General features: G+C 41.6%; 1 protein-coding gene across 1 annotated transcript; it reads right to left on the reverse strand.

Annotated features, from left to right (window-relative positions):
- Positions 1-3460: 3460 nt before the first annotated feature.
- Positions 3461-16109, reverse strand: PPP1CC (protein phosphatase 1 catalytic subunit gamma; the record flags this gene model as incomplete). The annotated part of the gene is made up of 7 exons (XM_026859832.1): positions 3461-4737; positions 5162-5296; positions 5779-6002; positions 6991-7095; positions 8575-8805; positions 10050-10181; positions 15989-16109. Coding segments are annotated over 7 exons (1038 nt in total), but the record flags the coding sequence as incomplete, so codon positions are not given.
- Positions 16110-19451: the final 3342 nt, after the last annotated feature.

Raw genomic sequence — 19451 nt, forward strand, 5'->3', positions numbered from 1 at the left:
ATCCCCCAAAATTCGAGGATCAAAAGGGTTACAAAAGCATAAACCCTAGAAATTAGGCCTGGATTAACCTGCTGCCATTTATAAACTCAGGCTTTACCACAAGGCCTCGTCTCATTTGGGGTCTTTCAGGCCCAAGCTGCTTCTGGAAGTGCCCTGAGCAAACAGCTCAGCACAAAGGACCAGAGTCCCTTCTCTGGGGCATCTCTGCTGGAACAAATCTGAAATATTTCTAATTCTCCCCTAACAAAGAAACATCTCTCCATTTTTCCGCTTTTAAAGCCTAAAGCCAGTTGTTTCTTCAAAACGGTTTCCTCCTGGAGGCTGCCTAAAACTTTTCCTGAACCTAAAAATTCTTTGGCACCTCATCCCAAAGCTCAGGGGGCTGCCTTTGCCCTCCCCAGCACAGGCAATTCCTTCCCGGAGCCCCCCAAAGCCTTTGAGCATCACCCCAACCCACCCACTTGCAGAAATCAGCTGAGCATTCAGGAGTGCAGGACAGCAAAGATACAACCTGAGAGCAGCAGGGAAGAGTTTTTATCTGGGAGTTTCTAGCTAATTTAAGTATTTCGGACTCAGCTGACTCCAATAAACACCAAATACAATCAACTAATGGTGGAACCACCAGTTCAGGGCTGGAACTGCAGATGGTAGAGCTGCTTCCAAGAGCTAAACAGATCCTTTTCAGTAAGGAGGGCAGGTTTTAAGGAGAAAACAGCCCGCTCTGCTCCCCCAGGAGCTGAGTCCTTTTTTGCACCACAGACTAGCGTGAGCTCACCCAGCCCACAAGCAGAGCCACGGAGCTGATCACAGATGTGAAACCTTATGGTCAGAATTTAAATAAAATCCCAAGAATCGGTATGTGCACGCAGAGCTCGGAGGGGCTGCGCGTTACCCTCGGTGCTCTGGTGGAGGAGAGGCTGCCAGAAGAGCTGCAAAAGCCCTCGGCGAGGCCCAGGCTGGTGCCCAGGGTGTGGTTTAACGGTGAATCCAGCCTTACAGGACTGGAGTAGGGGGAGGAGCTCAGCTGCCTCCCCCTCCGGGGCCTAACCTTCAATTTCTTCCCAGCCCGCCGGTGGGTGAAACTCATGGTTTCTACACTTCTTTTTACAGTAACGGCACGCTTTTTCACAAGCCCAGTCTCTGCTCTGGGATGAGGGGGGTCAGGACCATCTGCCTGAGCTGCGGAGGGTGAAGCCCACAGACTCCCCAAAGCGCTGGGGCAGAGCCTGGGGCTCGCCGCCACACCTGGGACCACCAGCAGCTGCTGTGCCCCTGGGGCAGGTCGTCGGTACCGGCCTCGGGGCAGAGGTGGCCCTGACAGTTCAATTCTGGTGTTTGAGGGACTGACAAAGGGAAACAGGGACAGAAGATGGGCAGCGGAATGAGGAAGGGATTGGACAGCATCTTACAACGAAAAAGAGCTTTTTAAACATAAACCCATGAAAACAAGAGACCGGAAAGATGTTTTCTAACCCTGGAAGCCCTGAGGCTCAAGCCCCTCTTTTTACCAGAATGGGAAGGGTAGAAAACCCAAGTGCTTGGGAAGAGCTTGGCTGCAGGAACTCAACCGCTGCCCCAAGTCCACGAGGAGCTCACGCTTCACGTCGTGCTTCACAAGCCCCAGCGCTGCCGAAGAGCCGCTTTGCGTGGCACGGCGGGGCCCCGTGGCGCAGCCCACGAGTAGCTCAGCCCACCCCGAGCCCCCCTCATCGACCCTGAGCCCCCTCCACAGCCCAGTCACTGGGCGGGGGGTTCCGGTGCTGCCTGTGCTTTTCTAGATCCAGTTCTCATTCCACAATTAATATTGGTTAGAGGTTAAACTTGGGTCTAAAATACATCAGGGATGTCTGTGCCCAGAAGTCCCGTATCCTCCCACAGAGGCCTGAGCACTGTTGGGGATCAGGTCTGAGTGCCGCCAGCAAAATTAAATATTTTGTTGTTGGTTTTGAAGTGCCGCAGCTTCACTGAACACCTCGGGACCGAAAGCCACGAGAGCGCTGACGCATCCTAAAGCAAACCAGCAGCCATCAGAGAGGAGCTGGGCTGAAACACCAGCCTGTGAACAGCTGGATGGCAAAGGGGACTCGTTTCATCTCAGAGGATCTGAAGAGAAGCAGCAGCTGGTAGGTTTTACCTCTCTTTGGAGAGTGACGCCTTTGCTAGACCCGGGCCCGCTGCAGGAGGCACGAGATGAGGAACAGAGAGAACTCGGGTTTGTCACAACTTCCCTGCCACCTTTTGTGGAGACCGTCAGTGAGGGCTGGTACCCCCAGCCACGGGGAGAACGGCCTCCAGAGGCCCCTCTGCACCTAAACTAGACGTTCCTATGAGTATCATCATGGAAAACCAACCAGAAATCAGCAGCTGCTGCTCCTCCGCTGATCAAAAAACCCAACAAATGGGCCCAAAATGAGCCTCTGACCTTCCGACGGCGCCCTGTCACGAGACCGGCAGGTCGCCCCTTTCCTTCCTGCCCCCGCGGTGGAACAGGAACCTTCCCACCTCGGTGCCATGGGACTTCCCTCACCTCGAGCAGCGTGAACCACCCCCGGGGAATGCAGCCAAGCAGAAAACGCAGCCCGGAATAGGTGCGTGTGTCACTAAAGCTGTGTTTGAGGGGGAAAAAAAAAAAAAAAAAAAAAAGAGGAAAAAGTTGTGACACAGCGAGCAGTTGGCAAGCTGAGGGTTGCAGAGATGGTTAATGCATTCCTGTAGATACGAGTCAAATAAAAACTGGTTCCACATGTGCTCTGTTATTCAACAGATCAATAACAGAGACGCAGGTGACTCTTACAAGGAGGTAGAAAAATTATAGAGCTATAAAGAAAACCACAAATGTGATTTAAAGGGTGAAAGTACATTTGTGAGAAAGCCTTTAACAGGCAATCTCTGACACCTAATCTAACGAGCTCATCAAAAGTTACCAAGGGGTGGTTTGATTAATTAGAAGGAGGAAAACTAGAGTCTTCAGAGTAGGAAAAAAGGCTCTTTGATTTGGCAGAGAAATGCATCAGAAAACTAAAATCAATGCTGGACACAGCCTAGAGGATGCGATTACATCACAAAGCAGCTCAGCTCGCTCCAGAAGATAAGCTGGGCTTAGCTGAGCAGGGCATTTCGGCCTAAGCAGAGGCCAGCGGGTGCAAATTTGTCTCGGTGGCTGGTTGGGAAGGGGCAGCGGGTGCTGGACAAGCCGCCTCCTTTGACTTCCTGCAGCGTTTCCCATGGGGCAGAGGGGAATGTCACGGGACTCTCCTGCCTCACCAAGAATTTACATTTCATTAATTAAGGACCAGAGGAAACTGGGTTTTGTGCTCAGCTCCTAGGCCCAGGGTCCCAGAGCAGTGGGGGCAGCACAGGTGAGCCCCGCTCAAACCCCTCCTGCATTAAAGCTCCACACTCCGGAATCCAACGCTCCTGTTTAAAACCAGACCTTGGACAAATCCAAACCGAGAATCCGTGGGTTTCCAGAACAATTTATTTATCTAAGTCAGGTCCTCTGATAGCAGTAGTGTATACGTTGTGATAAACTGACGCTGAGAAGATTTAACAATTTCTTCATTTAATAAGTGATTTTTCACTACATGGTATTTGTACACTGTTATCCGTTCAAAAAAGATTAACAGTTTTTAAAAAACAAGATTCTGTGAGAGATTTATATAAACCGGTGATCAAGATCACCTCTGGTTGGCTTATCAAGCTATTTTCTAGGCTTCTTTGTAGAACAAAGTCTTTAGGCTAAAATGCACAAAACCATTCAGGAAGATCTAGAACCATTTGCGTAACGTCCAGCTTTCTGCCGCAGGACTGATGCCACTGCGAAACGGTCCACTTGATCGAACAGACGGAAACTGTACAAAAATGTGTTTACTTTTTGACCAGGAATAGAACAAACAGCACAGCATTTCTACTTGCTATTTTGAGTCAGGACTTCCTTTTATCTCCAGGAGGAAGGCGTGAACGGAGAGCTCTGCCAACTCAGTGTGGTGGGTCGTGTACGAACAGTTTTCTAAGCGAACTTTGGCTTCAGGAAAGAGACACAAACACTTAAAATAATGGCTTTAATTGTCATTTGATGTATACGGAGCAGGATGCGTGTCTGAATTTAAATATACATCATACCAGTGATGCTGGCAAGGTCGAAGGTTATTTCTAATGTTGACGGCAATAAAACTAACGTGTACATGACAAGACATTAAAAGAAAAGCAATCCCTTTAAAACAAAATTCAACGTAAAAAAAGTTCACAGTGGTTTGTATAAACAGTATGCGATTTCTGACAGTAACAAATTTCTACTCTCACAGCACACTAGTGCCCTCTTTAGATCCTAAAGAAGAAAACAAGCATTTACACTACTCATTGTACAGATCCAGAAAGTCAGTTGTACAATTATTACCCATAATGACAGAAGAGGATGCTGTGGAGTGTACAGCTGTAACACCAACGAAAGGAAAGTTTAAAACTCTTTTCCTGGGAGGGAGAAAAGTCTTTCATTCGCTGTTACAACCAGCAAATGCCATTCATCAAATCAAAAGGAAAACCACAAACACAGTATCTATTTTGAGCAAGCTGAACAGTACACATACAGTTTTAAAAATGGAGGTTATATACTATAATACAAGTCCCAGCAAGGCAGTGCCAAAGTGACTATTTCTTTGCTTGTTTTGTGATCATACCCCTGGGAGGCGTTACGGGTCTGCTGGAATTGGGCTTCTTTTTCTCTGCAGGTTTCAAAATCTGAAAAGACAGTTCAGTCATTTAGCAGAAAGTTTTAGCTTTCTTACAGTCAATTCATTCACTAGTAAAATTCACTAGTAAAGTCATAAACACGCCAAGAAATAAACGTGTCTCCTGCTCAGAGCTGTGACAGGGCTCAGAGCCGCGGATCGGAGAGCCCCTGCCAGGGGAAGCGGTTAACAGCCCTGAGATTTGCTTGGATGATTTAATTCCAGGCTAAAACAGTTCACTGACTCACACCGGCACAGGCTTATCACATTTTTGAAGACACGAGGGCAACCGCAGATACCACTCCACGTGGTACCTGTAAAGCTCTATTTGAAACAAGCATTATGGTTTTGTAACAGTAAACTATCGAGTTAAAATAGAACAAATTTGAAGTGTGACTACACTAGCTAGGAGGTAAAACCTTCAGACACCATACCTGAAAAGAGCACATTAGAGTTTCATCCACGCTCATCATGGCACCTGCATTATCAAATTCTCCACAGTAATTTGGGGCAGAGAAGAGTGTTACCAATTGCCTTTTTGCAAAAAATTCATATCCATCTTCAACAACCTTTAGAGAGAAAAGCAGAAATATTAGACCAGGTTAACTTCTTCCTGCCAAGGTGTGAAGCAGCTTTAACAGAGCCAGCAGCAAAAAAACTGGCTACATCTAAGGAGCACAAGTTCCAAACTTTTCTACCAAACCAGGAAGACCATGGCAGGATCCAGTTCAGCAACAGAGTCCATTTAGGAATGACAAATTTCAGCTAGGTTCAAGACAATCTTGTTCAGCAATCAAGAGCCACAGTTTATATGTATTGAGAAAAAAGTGTTCATTACAAGGGTTGTTAAACACTGGGACAAGTTGTTCAGAGATAGCAGAAGCTTGATCCTTGCAGATATTTAAAACTCGGCTGGACAAGATCCTCAGTGACTCGGGCTTAGACTGGTTTGTCCCGTGCTGAGTACACGTGCGTAGGGCTGGACCAGGTGACCACCTCTGGTCCCTCTGATCCTAGATTATTCTACTGTTTAATGTAAAAATTATAATACCTGATGAGCTCTACATATGAGATCCAAATCATGTTTATGGAGAAACTTAGCAACCACTTCAGCGCCGAACGTGAAGGACACTCCTCTGTCATTTTCACCCCATCCCAAGACATCCTTGTCAGGGTCAGACCACAAGAGATCACAAAGTAGACCTTGATCTGGTACATCAGTGGGACGCATAATTCGTCTGATCTGTTCCATGGACTGCAGGTCTGGTGACAAACCTGTTCAGAGTTAAGGCACATGCAGTTCATATTTTAGTTCAATTTTGCTCTGCGAGACTGAGGTATTAATTCAAGACAAAAACAATTTGTATTCAAACTAATGGTTGCAATTTTATGTAGTTCAATGGCAATCAACAGAACTTTTTTTTTCATCCAGCATTTGTTTTAAAGCTTTTGTAACAGTAGACAAGTCAGTTTCTAGAAGATTTACTGGAAGCAAGATAAGCAAAGCCATTTCCACATTTGACAGGATTACAATAATCTCACTGTAACATTTTGCAAGTGTCTGTTAAAAGAGCTGTTAAGTAAGAGAGGCATTAATACTAGAAATTGCAGGGTATATTTATTTGAATGATCAGGCCTAGTAAGATGAAATACAGTATCAAACCAACCTCATACCATTCTTCACTGATGTGTCTCCTCAGGCAACTGTAATTACTTGCAAGTGATAAAACATTTAAGGTGCAATATGTCTTCTATTACTTTGAAAAGCTGCACGAAGGAGGTATCACACAGCAATAACGGAGCTAATTTCTACAAATCAAAGTCCAAACCTGTCAGGTCGGATGGGGCTTTGAGCAACCTGATCTAGAGAAGGATGGCCCTGCCCATGGCTGGGTGGATTCTACCGCATGATCTTTGAAGATGCCTTCCAACCCAAACCATTCTATGAAAACATATGTACATAAAATTCCTAATCATAGAAGTTTAAAAAAACCTCAGAGGATTCTTTACTCGAAAGGAGAGGCTATTAAATATGCTTTTTGGTATAAAAGGAAAAGCAGATCGTTGTGGCTGAAGTTACAAAACTACCAGCTCACTGATTCACAGAACTGACACTAATCAAGCTCCACCCTATCTCATACATTAACCAAGGCAGAGAAAAACCCTGAAGTTCTGAAGTTTCAGCAACATAAACATGAAATTGCCATGACTGATACTGGAATATTACAGTTTCTCAAATATCAACTAAGGAACTGTTACCTACCCCCATGACAGCAGAATATTTTCTCATCCACAATAGCTGCAATCGGTAAACAGTTAAAACAGTCTGTGAAGGTTTTCCACAGCTTAATATTGTATCTTCTCTTACCTAGGAGACATTTTGGAGGAAAAAAGTCAGTACGCTTTTCTCACACAACTACGACAAACCTAACATGGCTGCCTTAAATTTACTAAGACTTGCAAGAAGTTAGCATTAAAGCATCTACACAATTTATCTTCTCTGATACTCACTGACATACTGGCTTATAAAACAGTTGCAAAGTGTGGCAGGGCACTCCAAAGCAGCTCTGAGGAGAGCACAAGTCTGTCCACCTCTCCAGCCCCAACTCTGCTTTGGAAAATCATCCCTTGATGAATTTGATCCATTTCAGAAAATCGTGCCATTTGCTGTTTTCTTCAGAAGACAGCAATGCTTGGAAAGCAGATTTTCTTTAAACTCCTGCTACTGCTTTACCACATGAAGTCTCTCTAGGCAAAGAAACAGGACTGAAAAATGAAACTGCTACAGTTTTACTTTCAAAGGGACTCTCCTAACTGATATGAACCCTGATATTTGCAATATATGACTAAGCCCATGATTAATTTCTGAGGAGTCAACTCAAATACCACACATCTTTGTTTCCTTGCTGAAGGAGAACAAGACATGGAGAGTACATCTTGTAAGCTACAAGCCAAGTATGTCCTACAACACAGGTTGTGAGAAAGCTTCGCTGCACAATTAACAGTTTAATCTCCTCTACATTATCTGGATTTATCAAGTCACATCCTTCGAAACATAAACATACATTTCTACTTTACAGCAAAACTACTCATGTTAAAGTAAGGTCTACATATAAGTTTCCATCACAACAGACTTCAATGCACTCTGCAGTGACTTAACTGCATGATGCCAAACACAAGCACATTTTTTCCTTAAAAGGCTGACAATAGTTCAAGTAACAACTTCTGCAGCTGAAACTACTTACTAAAAGAGCAAAGCACCTGGTGCTCAATCCAAGCACACACCACACTGAAGGCTGCACACATGCTTTGCCTCATTTATGAAAGGAAATAGCAGTTTTGGCCAAAGCAACAGCACACAATACAGCAGGACTGCATACAGAGATGGCAAAGTCTTTTTTTTAGTTTTTAACATTACAGAGTTACAGGTCTTAACATGAAATAGATTGCAAGCACTGTACTATAACCACAGAAAAGACCAGCCCATTCTCCAATTTATAACTCAAGTATACATCATCATCACCCCTCAGATGAAAGAGGTGAACTTCTGTAAAGCACATCAAGTAAAATTCTCTCATCTCTCATTAAATGACCTTATCCTGAGAACTTTAACAATATGTTCCAGTGAGAACCGTTAATTAACATAGCAGCCAGTAACTAAAATTACCCACTTGCACGCTGCTTTGTACTGTGAGGATCAGACTCCAAATCTTTCCTAAAATAGGCCAAGGGCCCCCCTGAAGTGCACACAGGGCTGCAAGTGAGGAAAGAATCATCTAACACTGCTACACCAGCACCTCTTACCCTGCTCTCCCAAGCCAAAGACACACACATCTGCATTACTTACATTCATCGTAAAACCCATAAATTCTGTTGATGCTGGCACATTCGTGGTTGCCTCTGAGGAGGAAAAAATTCTCTGGGTATTTAATTTTGTAGGCTAATAGTAGACAAATTGTTTCTAAAGACTGTTTTCCTCTGTCAACATAATCACCAAGGAACAGGTAGTTACTTTCTGGTGGAAAACCTCCATATTCAAAGAGTCGAAGCAAGTCATAGTACTGTCCATGGATGTCACCTGTGAAGAGTGTTCAGAAGAGACATAAGTGACCCTTTGATACATTCTTTGATTCTAGAGAAAGAACAAATGAACGACACTTCAGAAAAAAAAAAAAGAGCTTGCGGTTAGATACTGCCTACAACCTAACTAAAAATTACAGTTTATCTTAATCTGTACAAATTATCACATTCTGAAGTTAGATATCTAAGTAATGCAGTGGTTAACTGCATTAAGATGAAGTATGTAGCTACTTAAAAATATTCATATGCATGTTAAAAAAAAAAAATCAAGACTCCAAGAAAGCAACTGCATGTCCAAATGAAAATCCAACATCGAGTCAAATCCTTTACTTGACTAGTGGCTGTGAGATCAGGAATCTTTACCTCATTCTTGGTAATTCTACACAGCATTAGTAATATTGACAGAAAAAACCAACCACTTGGGGAATTTGCTTTCCTTTGTACAGTATCTGGTGTTTTCTTGAAGCACTCGGTAATTCAGATTCTAGCAGTGAAGTTGTATCGAAAATGAAATTGGTATTTCTGCCTTTGGTTTAAATCATGGGTTTGTTTCTGACAAGCAGAACACTAAATCATGATTTTAGACTACCAATGTTATAAATATTGAACACACTACTTCAATTTGAAGCATATCCTCAGTGTTAGAGTAGGATAAAATACTGTTTGCTGGAAGCTTATAAAAGTGCATTTACTGAAGCTTTTATTTTGGCATTCTTCATTCTTTTAGCATAACTAGACATGTCTGTGTGTGCAAAAGGAGCACCACAGTGCACAAGTATGGTGAAACCAAACTAGAAAGTAATTCCAAGAAGCAGTACAGAAATTTCAGTTTCCAGCAGGATTTAAAAATACTGTCAAAGCACTGTTCAACTCTGAATTCGCAACTACAATAAGCTACTGCAATTCTCCTTTGTTTCCCCTTGTTCAGTCATGACTGGGCCACAAATTATTTTACTGATACAAAAACTCCTTTCCAAAACTTCATGTGAATCCCCTTCCCAAGGGACCCGGTGAAACTGGATTTTGGATTATTTTGCTCTCCAGTTTCCATGTTTGTTACCTCCTCCCCACTCCTCCATCCTAAAAATCCATCAGGGTTTTATTTTCCCTTTCGTTACAATAGTTTACTAGTTCCACTGTTAATAAGTGAAAGTAGCATCTAGCATTTGTTCTCTGCTTAAGATCTGCATTTACCTGACACGCCACCCTCCCCAAGCATCAAATCAAAATCAGAATACTCACCACATATTTTCAGTGGAGCTTCAAGTTCTAATAGAATAGGCTGACTCAGAAAGATTTCTCTGGATTTCAAGCAGAGTCCTCTAATTTCATTCTCTTGAAGTTGGACATTTTTGCCTGGTTTTGATCCTCGCACTGTTGGAAGGAGTCAGAAGTCAGTAATCAAAATCAACAATAACTCTAGTGTTATTTTAAGAGCCTGACTAAATGCCACTGTAACACAGAATGATAACAGGGTAATATCAGTCTGCTGAGATGAAAGTGCAATTCCATGTTACCACAGAAAGGGTAGCGTGTTCTGTTTCAGTTGTATGTTACTTTCATTTAACAGAATTCACAGCTCAACGCTTCCCCCGGTAAATGTCACATTTTAAATAGCATCAGTGTTGTTCTATTTTGTTATAAAACCCATCTTGGATAATGTGGCTATATATATATATATATATATATATTTTTTTTTTTTACATGAAGCAGTTACACACTTGTTCTCTGGAAAGCTGTCTGAACTTGAGAAAAGGAAGTCTCCCTTTTAATCATCAACATTGTAGCTCAAATGTGCAAGCTTCTCTAAACTATCACATAACCTTGCCCAAGGCAAACAAGACTACAGTACCAATAAATACTGTACTGCCCCATTCTACACTGTTGTTCACAAACATTCAAGAAAAATAAGCCTATGATTGGAAGGTCAGAATTACACGTGAGGAAACGTTTTGGATCACAAGACAAAACAGCTCTCCTTACCACTGCCTCGGAGCACAGTCAAAGACCAGCTAGTAGGAGATCTATCTCCCAGCCTCAGACCACTTCCCCCCACCCCAATCCTTCACCCCTGCATTACTGCTTCAATCTCTCCCCCTGCAACCATTCAACAATTCAGCTGCTGATTGCCTTGGATGTCCCTGGAAGCTTGCTTTCCTAGTCTGGACAACGACATCAGCTTGGTGTGAACAAGTTTCTACAGTCACCAGCATATCTTTCCCTCCATTTATCTATCACCACCACCCTCCCATTTCTGTTGCCCAGAAATACAAAGGACATTTCTGTGGCAGCAATGCCACAGAACTAAATTATGACTAAACTCCATGCAACAGCATTTATGAGGGTTAGGATAAGACTAAATAAAAAAAATGTGATTATGCCATTACTGATGAAGCTTATTGTATTTTTATTTGATGTCAAAACAGTGACAACATGGAACACTGATAAGGCTGAAGCAAAAAAAACACCTGTAGCAAATTCCAGTAAGATTATGGAACAAGAGCAGTCGTCTTCTACAACATAACCCATTGACTTAGCCACAAAGCTGAATGACCTCAAAACTTTAGCCTCAGATGCCTGGAAACACTCTTGACAACACCTCCAGAAACAAATCATTGCACTAGTATTGTTGCCTTGATGGGCAACTTCAAGCATACAACTTGTATGGCATTGAGACTGAAGAATCTATGCTCTTATCCAGAAAAGCTTAGTCTTTTGTTGCAAAACAAAAACGCAAGCAACAAGCCCTGAATCCTTTCAAATACAAGAACCAATGTAATGTTATTTTCCTGAATTCATAAACAGCTTTTTAGATTCCATTTCAGTCAAATTCCCTTGATATTGTTTAACCTCAGAGAACTCTGGAAGCTACAGATGACTCAAGTCTCCGTACTGTTGCTGTGGGCCCCACGCTGTATGAAATCAAGACGTGAGAACTGCAGCAGGAAAGGCTGGGGGGACAGTGGGGGGACAGGGGACACGTTTCACAAAGAGCAGGAACAGAAGCGGTTGTGTTCCAAAGGGATTACAATTTCTCATTAGCACAGATGTACAAGACTCCACTCAAGAGTAGAAAACATTGTTCAGTCAGCATGCGTCTTATCTAGACCAGGAATGATATAATGGTTGCGTAATATCCATCCATAAAATCAAGTGTCACTGGACCCAATTGCTACGAGCACATCGGGTGTTACCACCACCACAACCCTACCCTGCATACTGACCCCACCACAGAGACAGACCCTAGTCAGGGTGGCACAGCCTGCCCTACAGAACCAGTGACAATACCCTAACACACACCACCTCTCCTCAAACAAGCTCCAAAATTAAGCTTTAGTTCAGAGTGCCACGTATACTGACAGTGACATTAATTGTAGGTCAAAAGTCATGGCTTTAACAATGTTACCTTCCAAGCAATACATGCTCCTTTTCATTCACTGCCTGTGTATTATCACTTAACGCTGACATTACATGGCAACACTGGAATTACCACTAAACTTCATCTCTTCCATTAAAATATTCGAAGTAATGAAGCATATAAATGAAAGTTAAATCTTTGTCACAGCAGTTTATCACGCATGAGGCTTTTCATCCACACAGTAATTTTTTCATCTATACAGTAATTTTCCAAATGCTCTTGAGCAAGGAACAAGTTACTCAAAATGCCAAATATCCAGAAGCAATAAAGGAACAGAAATTTACAGAATAAAGTGATCAGATGGCTGAATTATGACTGTTAATTTTCCCCCTACTCTTAAATTTTACAACTAACCTTTGTTTTTGACATAATACGATATACTTGTATTTAGTTTCCAGAGAAGCCAAAAATCTAACTTTCCATGATTTGGTCGTGTTAGAAATTGCTAAAACCAAAGCCTGTATCTCAGATCCATAAATTAAAAAGTATAAAATATTATACAGACTATGTCATGCACTGAGTCACTAAAGCTCATGAATAAAGCATATGCATTCATTTTTGCTGAAGATTAAATGAAAATCGCAAAACTGACTGTTTCAGATACAAGTTTATGTTTCTCCAATATATTTTCACTGAACCAGTATAATCTTCATGCAGTTTTAGTCCTCTGCTTGTAGAAAACCTTGACAAGATAAAATGGTTTGTTGCAGTTCACAAACTCACTAGCACAGACCCCAGAAGGATGAAAGAACAGGACGTGACTCGGTTCTGCAGCACACTGCCTGGCCGTGACATTTTGACCACTTTTGTCCAACATGGAATTGGCACAGAAGAAAGAAGAGTGTTTAATTTCTTCTAACATTGACCTATATATCCTGGAAAGTTGGAAAAAAAGTATTTTTGTCTTCAGGAGAATCAAATATGCAGAAGCGCATGTTAGTTTGAGAAATCTGTATTTTTAGTACAAGGATTTTCTCATCCACGATGAAAGAGCTGGCAAGGAAACACAGAATGCTCAGGCTGAATGACTTCTTAGAAGGTTTCTCTGCTTGAGCCTTCAAGTTACTTAGTCTCACTAAGAAAGGCAAAAATAATACACTACAAAAAAATATGTTGTGTTTACGGTTTCTTTTCTCTGCTTTGGAGCAAAACAACTCGGCTTGTAGAGATCAGACAGTACGAAACTAACTGGCAGCTTGGTCAGAAAGTCAAAGGAGCAGTTCAACAGTACTGTACATGCACATTTGTTCTTTCGATGCATAAAACCCCACAACCTCTCAGAAATGACAGTCTGGAACTGACAGCAGAACAAGCTAAAGATTAATCAGTCGAGGAAAAAAGTCAGCCCATTTCAAATAATATTTTATTTATGTCTTGTCTCGACATACTGCTGCACTACTTCCAGACAGTAATGTATTCTCAGCCTCTTTTAGGCAGATATGCTCCTGTTCTTAAACATAATTTTCAAGAGCCTGAATTTCAGTGTCCAGTCTGGGCAGTCTTCTAACATGTAAAATCTTCTCCACTGTACAAGCAAGAGAAGTTTTGGAAAAATAAGCTTTCCACTGGATGGAAAAGACTACAGGAAAGCTCCCTCCCTGGAGCCTGGAATGATCGCTGCAGAGGTACTGACTTGAACATAGGTTCCAATTATTAAAATTAACATTGTCTTCCAAGACAAGGAGGAAAACTGCTGGAAACAACAGATACCAACTCTAAAATTTAAGTTATAAACAGAGGTGAGTGCAGTACGACAGACACCCAGCAGAGGGGGAAAAGGGCAGAAAAGGAAGAGCAGCAAGAACCGTGCAAGCAAACAGAGCTAGTACAAAGGTAGCTGCAGCTGCCTGAAGTTAAAAAAGCACCTGACATCTAGGCTAACTTTTAGACATTTCTTCGTGAAGGATAAATGGGTCAAGAACTGTGGGATCTAGAGCATACAACAGTCAGAAGACCACATGCATGGAGAGTACAAGACTTCTACACCACACCCCACCCCACCTCTAGCAGTTCCCAATACTCAATTTGGTGCCACACAACCCTTCAATGAAGGCAAATGCTTTTATAAAACTGAGTATATTACCTCACTCAAGGTTAATATTAAAAGCACTACTTAGGAAAGTAGTCAAAAATAGTAGAAAATTCGTAAATTAGAAATTTCAGTGATCCAAACATCTCATTTTTCTTCAGTATGACATTAAAAGCAGCAGTTGAAATGCTGTCAAAGTACCAGAATCAAGTTCTCGTACTGAATGTTTTAAAGAAAATAGTGTCTCAGCAGGTCAGTTGATTTTTTGGCTTAAGTCCCTCAGTTTTACTATATTTTACATTAAGATGTCTGAAATCCTAGACATGCTTCCAAAAATACTGCAGGTTGTTTTTAATCTTGTTTTTAGCAGTTCCTGATGACAGTTTCACATTCAGTTTTGCACTATAGGCACAAAGGGAATAAATAACTTGAAAGCAGTTGAAGTAAAAAAGGTTTTACTTTACTGCAGGCACTACCAACTTTGATCAGATCATTTCAAATTCACAACAAACTGAAAAGCAATTCCTCAGTGCCCAAGCCCTCAAAAAGTTCTAGTCTACTTTTTAGTATGACAAAAATTCATAGCAGCATTATCAAACAGAAGATTCTACACAACTGCAAAATTTTTAGCCTGTAAAATACTTCCACACTGGAAAGCTACGTAGCAACGCAACGGGTACTCACGGTGATCACAAATACTCAAGAGATGACAAATTCCTCCACTGACTGGGCAACACACAGAATCTGACTTACTTGAATCCACAGCAGTAACAGGAATCTATTCCTTGTCTTCCAAATGTAGAGCTCCTATTTCCCATTATTAGAAACTGCTGCAACATGGCAGGAAACAATTAGCATTAAGCTACATGAACTATGGAAAGTTATATGGTTTGAGGTCAACGAACACTGCTTGTCTGTCAGAAACTTTATCACAGTTTCCCAACTCATCAACGAGTGAAATCTGACCACATTTCAGACTAACATCTGTGACAATCAGACAGAGGCTTATCTCAGTATATGAAGCAAAACAGAAAACAAGCCTTCAGACCCAATCGATGCTGTATTTTGCAGAAAGGTTAAAAGAGAAAAATCATAGAATTGCATTTGTAAGAAATAGTTGTCAGCAAAAGTTTATCCACACTCTTTGACTCAACTACTTTTAATAACTGGATGATACTTTTTCCCCATTTAAAGCAAATTTGAGAGAATATCTCCTTGACAGCCATACAACAGGCTTTACTGGGAATAGAAATCTGTGGGTGTATAAACTGGAAAGTTTGAGGGTTTGGAGTCTTTTTGGTGATTTTAGTGCACCAACCAGGATTTCAGCTTTCAGAATGGTTACCACCATTCTAGCCTCTCATGGATTTATCCAAAGCAGCCTCCATTCACTACTTAATTTCTTGTTAATAGTGTTTGCAGAGGCTGCAGCACAGAAATTATTTTCAGAAACAGTTCAACTTGGGTTCCACTCATATATACTGAACTTGTGTTATTTTACCCTGTTATTTATCATTACCGTGGTAAGACTAACACATTTCAATCCTCTTTTCTAGATATGTTACTACGAGCTCCACTTCCAAACCAGACCCTACTTATCTGCAAAAAGCTGCCAAACACTAGATAAAGGAAAGCGATAAAGGGCTCAGGTTATAGGAACACCACCTGACATGACATGGAAAGGAAGCCATGCTCACACTCGGGGCATCTTGGGATTTGTCACTCATTCTTTACCTGGAGCTGAGCAGGAATTCTGCCATTTCCTGGAACCCTTTTCATGACCATCCAGATGCCACTGATTTTTCACCTTACAGGAAGCTTTTCTAGCACCTTCATGTCTACTGCCAGTTTTGACTTAGCAAGCTCAGAACCATCAAGTTACTGCCTACAGTACTCCTCCTAAAAGAAGAGCAATCTGCTCTCACGTCCCTCTTTACTGCTCAGTCAAGTTAGTTCCATAAATATTTGAACCTTTATCCACTATCAAGGATACTCTGGAAACTTTGATACTCAGCGCAGGATACTGTCATTTACTATACTTTAGAAGCCTTATTCCCATAAAAATTTAGTACAGCAACTAAGAGTGACAAAACTAGACAACCTGTACTCATGAAACTGTTCCCAGCAGAACAAAACCCTCATTAGTAAAGAAGGCAACAAATAAATTCAATTACAGAAAAAAAGATCAGTATGTTCAATGTTTTCATTGAACGGCTTTCCAAGGTTAAGAACAATGTTACTGAAAAATGGTTTTTGTGACATTTTAATGCCAAGTGACCCTGTACTATCAACATTTGGAGCAAGAAACTCTTCAAATATTTACCTTTGAATGAGAAGCTAAATATATACTTCCAGGCCCTTTAAAGAATGAACTAATAATTTCAGCAAACTAGACTAACGTGGGTGGGAAAATATCAACTATTTGGGGGAAAAGAAAGAATAATGTCATCTGATCAGAGAAGGCAGGATAGAAAGCAAAACCCCCTCACAAATACATTATTAATACCCTATATTAAGAACAAAAGTGAGAGTGATTTATTATTCACCCTTTAACCACTTTACCTTGACCATCAGACCAGATTCACTACAGGCATAGCTCTCTTGGGCTCTTCCAACACTGCAATTCTAAGGCACGGTATAAAACACAAATACCTACTTAACTGTGTTTTCTCACTGAAGTATTTAATGAGCTATGTCCTTAATATGTTACTTGAATTTGTTACCTTTAAAAAGGAAGGGATAATGCCCCCCCGTTCATCTCCTTTGCATTTTACTAGCAAAATCACCTGAAGTTAACTGTTATAAAAATACCTAAGTATGCAGTTTAAAGACAGCTGTAACGAAATACCACATGGCTCTAAAAATTAAAGCTTGCACAAGGATTTGGGCAACTCAGATTGTGAGAAGATTATTAAAACAGATTTCGCGGTGTTTTCATGCTTGAGTATGATCTTAATCTGTGCACAACGTTGTCTCTAAAGGGTATGACTTGAAACAGAGTTCTGGTACAGGCACACCAGACTTTGTATAACTGACATTATGCAGTTCTACCAGAACAGCACTGAGAAATAATTTCTTGGTTGCTGCAAGTCTAAATAGGGTGAGAATCCTTACACATACTTCAGTTCGTTTGTTTTTTTTTTTTCCCTCCATTTAATACCATGCAGCTCTCCACCTTGGAAGTTCAGCCCTGTCACCTACCTGGCCAGACAGAAATTATTAATCTCAGGGAAAGGATGAGTCAAGTAAATTTTAAACAACAACAGAATGGCATTTGCACAGTAATTCACAATTTAGCACTCTATCAAAAATGCAGCGTTTGCTAAAATGCAGTATCATTTTGCCCTTTCTGGGGAAAAAGTATAAAAATGACAGACTGCCACAAAGGTCAATCATTACTCTGTCTGGCAAAGATGTTTATAACAGACATTTAATAAGCAATAAAAGTAGTACTCGCATAGGTTACTAACATTGGCAATTGTTTTAAATATTGAAAGACAATCATGGCCTCAAGGAATACAAAATCCCAGCTGAAATGTCAATAAAGGAAAAAATTTCATTTCAGTTCTGGCAGCTGATGAAACCTCAGGTAACATCTTTAGCTGCGTGAACCACCTCTTAAAAGATCTTGTCAGTAAACCTGAAGCCTGTTTTATGAACTCTCATCTCCTCCAAATGTCTGATTGTTACTGATATAAGCTGGGTAAGAACATAACATTACCACAGTACATCTTACTACTTTTTGAAACTTTCAACAAATAAAATAATTCAGCTCTCTTTCTAGAATTACTCCATTATTCCACGTTTTTGACATTAAGAACCTTGAGAAAAATGCACTAGGTACGCTAGGGAAAATCAAGTAAGAACTGTAACTAATAACTGCAGTAAAACTGAGTATGTATTAATATGTCACCAAACATACAACATACAGGACCTGACATCTACAAATCGTAGTACTAGAGTTTCAGGAAAATCCTGGTCTAAATTTATGAAGGGAAGCCTTTAAATAATTTAAACCAGGGCAGTTTAATTGGTAACAGGCAAACCGCAAAACGGATCAGAGGAAAAGCCCTATTTACTTTTACTTATTCTAGTTCAATAATCCCATAATACTTCTACAGGATTTTTAACTCCGAATAATTTCTAGAGTAGCACTATTGTTCCTCTGCCTGACCTTTTGCTACCCAAGCTATTACACAAACAAAAATCTTGTAAGGGTGTAATATAGCTGATTTCTTCACCATTTGTCTCAGCAATATCTCAGATGACTTTGTGCCAAATAGAAAAAAGTTAAATCCCTGACCAAGCTCTTTAAGCGTAAGTCCAGATGAGATGCCTGCCCTGATATATGTGAAATGAGGCTGGATCGGGCTAGCTTCCTTCTCTAAATAATTATGATTTTTCTTGATGTCTGGAAGAAAATCTGTCATTGGCTACTTCTCAGCCTTTTGCCCTAAGATCGTTCATGAATTCTAGTGCGGTGCCGACTGCTGCAACTGAAAGGATGATGCTGAAGACACCCCCTGCAACTTCTAGGTTTTCCTTTGATTGAGAAAATCCCATACAACTCTTTTCAATGCAAAGCACTACCAATACAAGACAATAAGACCTTCCACAGACTGTCTAAAACACCAAAACCCAAACTGCTATTCACACCTAAAAAGCCACCATGTGTTACAAATTAAAGAGCCGAAGTCCTATGGTGGCATTAATGCAAGCAGCTAGTCAAACCTAAACCCACGATATCCTGAAACCCATTCAAGTCTCCTCCCGACTTTCTGAAAAGCTGTCTCAACAGACTCTTTAAACACGCTAGGTCTTATTTCCAGAGCCCCACGACTACCCAGGCAAGCACAGACTCCATGTGGTGGAAGGCAAGAGAGCCTCTTTTTGTTAAAAAAACCCCCACTCTCCTACGAAAATAATACTAAATGAAGACTCTCCTTAGAGCTGCAGGGGAGGAGAAGTGGGGCACCCGGCTGGTCCCAACACTGCACCGGGAGCGCAGAGGGCAGGAAGAGCTCGGAAGCACAAGGGCTGGGGGAAAAGTTGGGGCTGAAAGGCAGAGCCGCCCGGGGCGGAGGCGAGTCCCGGGAAGACAAAGCGCCTCGGCGCCCCTCCATTTTGGTCCCCCCGACCCCACCGGGCGGGCAGGACGCGGTGCATCACCCGCGGCGGTGGCTGAGGGGGGGGGAAA

Source organism: Athene cunicularia, assembly GCF_003259725.1.
Source record: "Athene cunicularia isolate RWA chromosome 15 unlocalized genomic scaffold, athCun1 chr15_part1, whole genome shotgun sequence".
Lineage (NCBI taxonomy): Eukaryota > Metazoa > Chordata > Aves > Strigiformes > Strigidae > Athene > Athene cunicularia.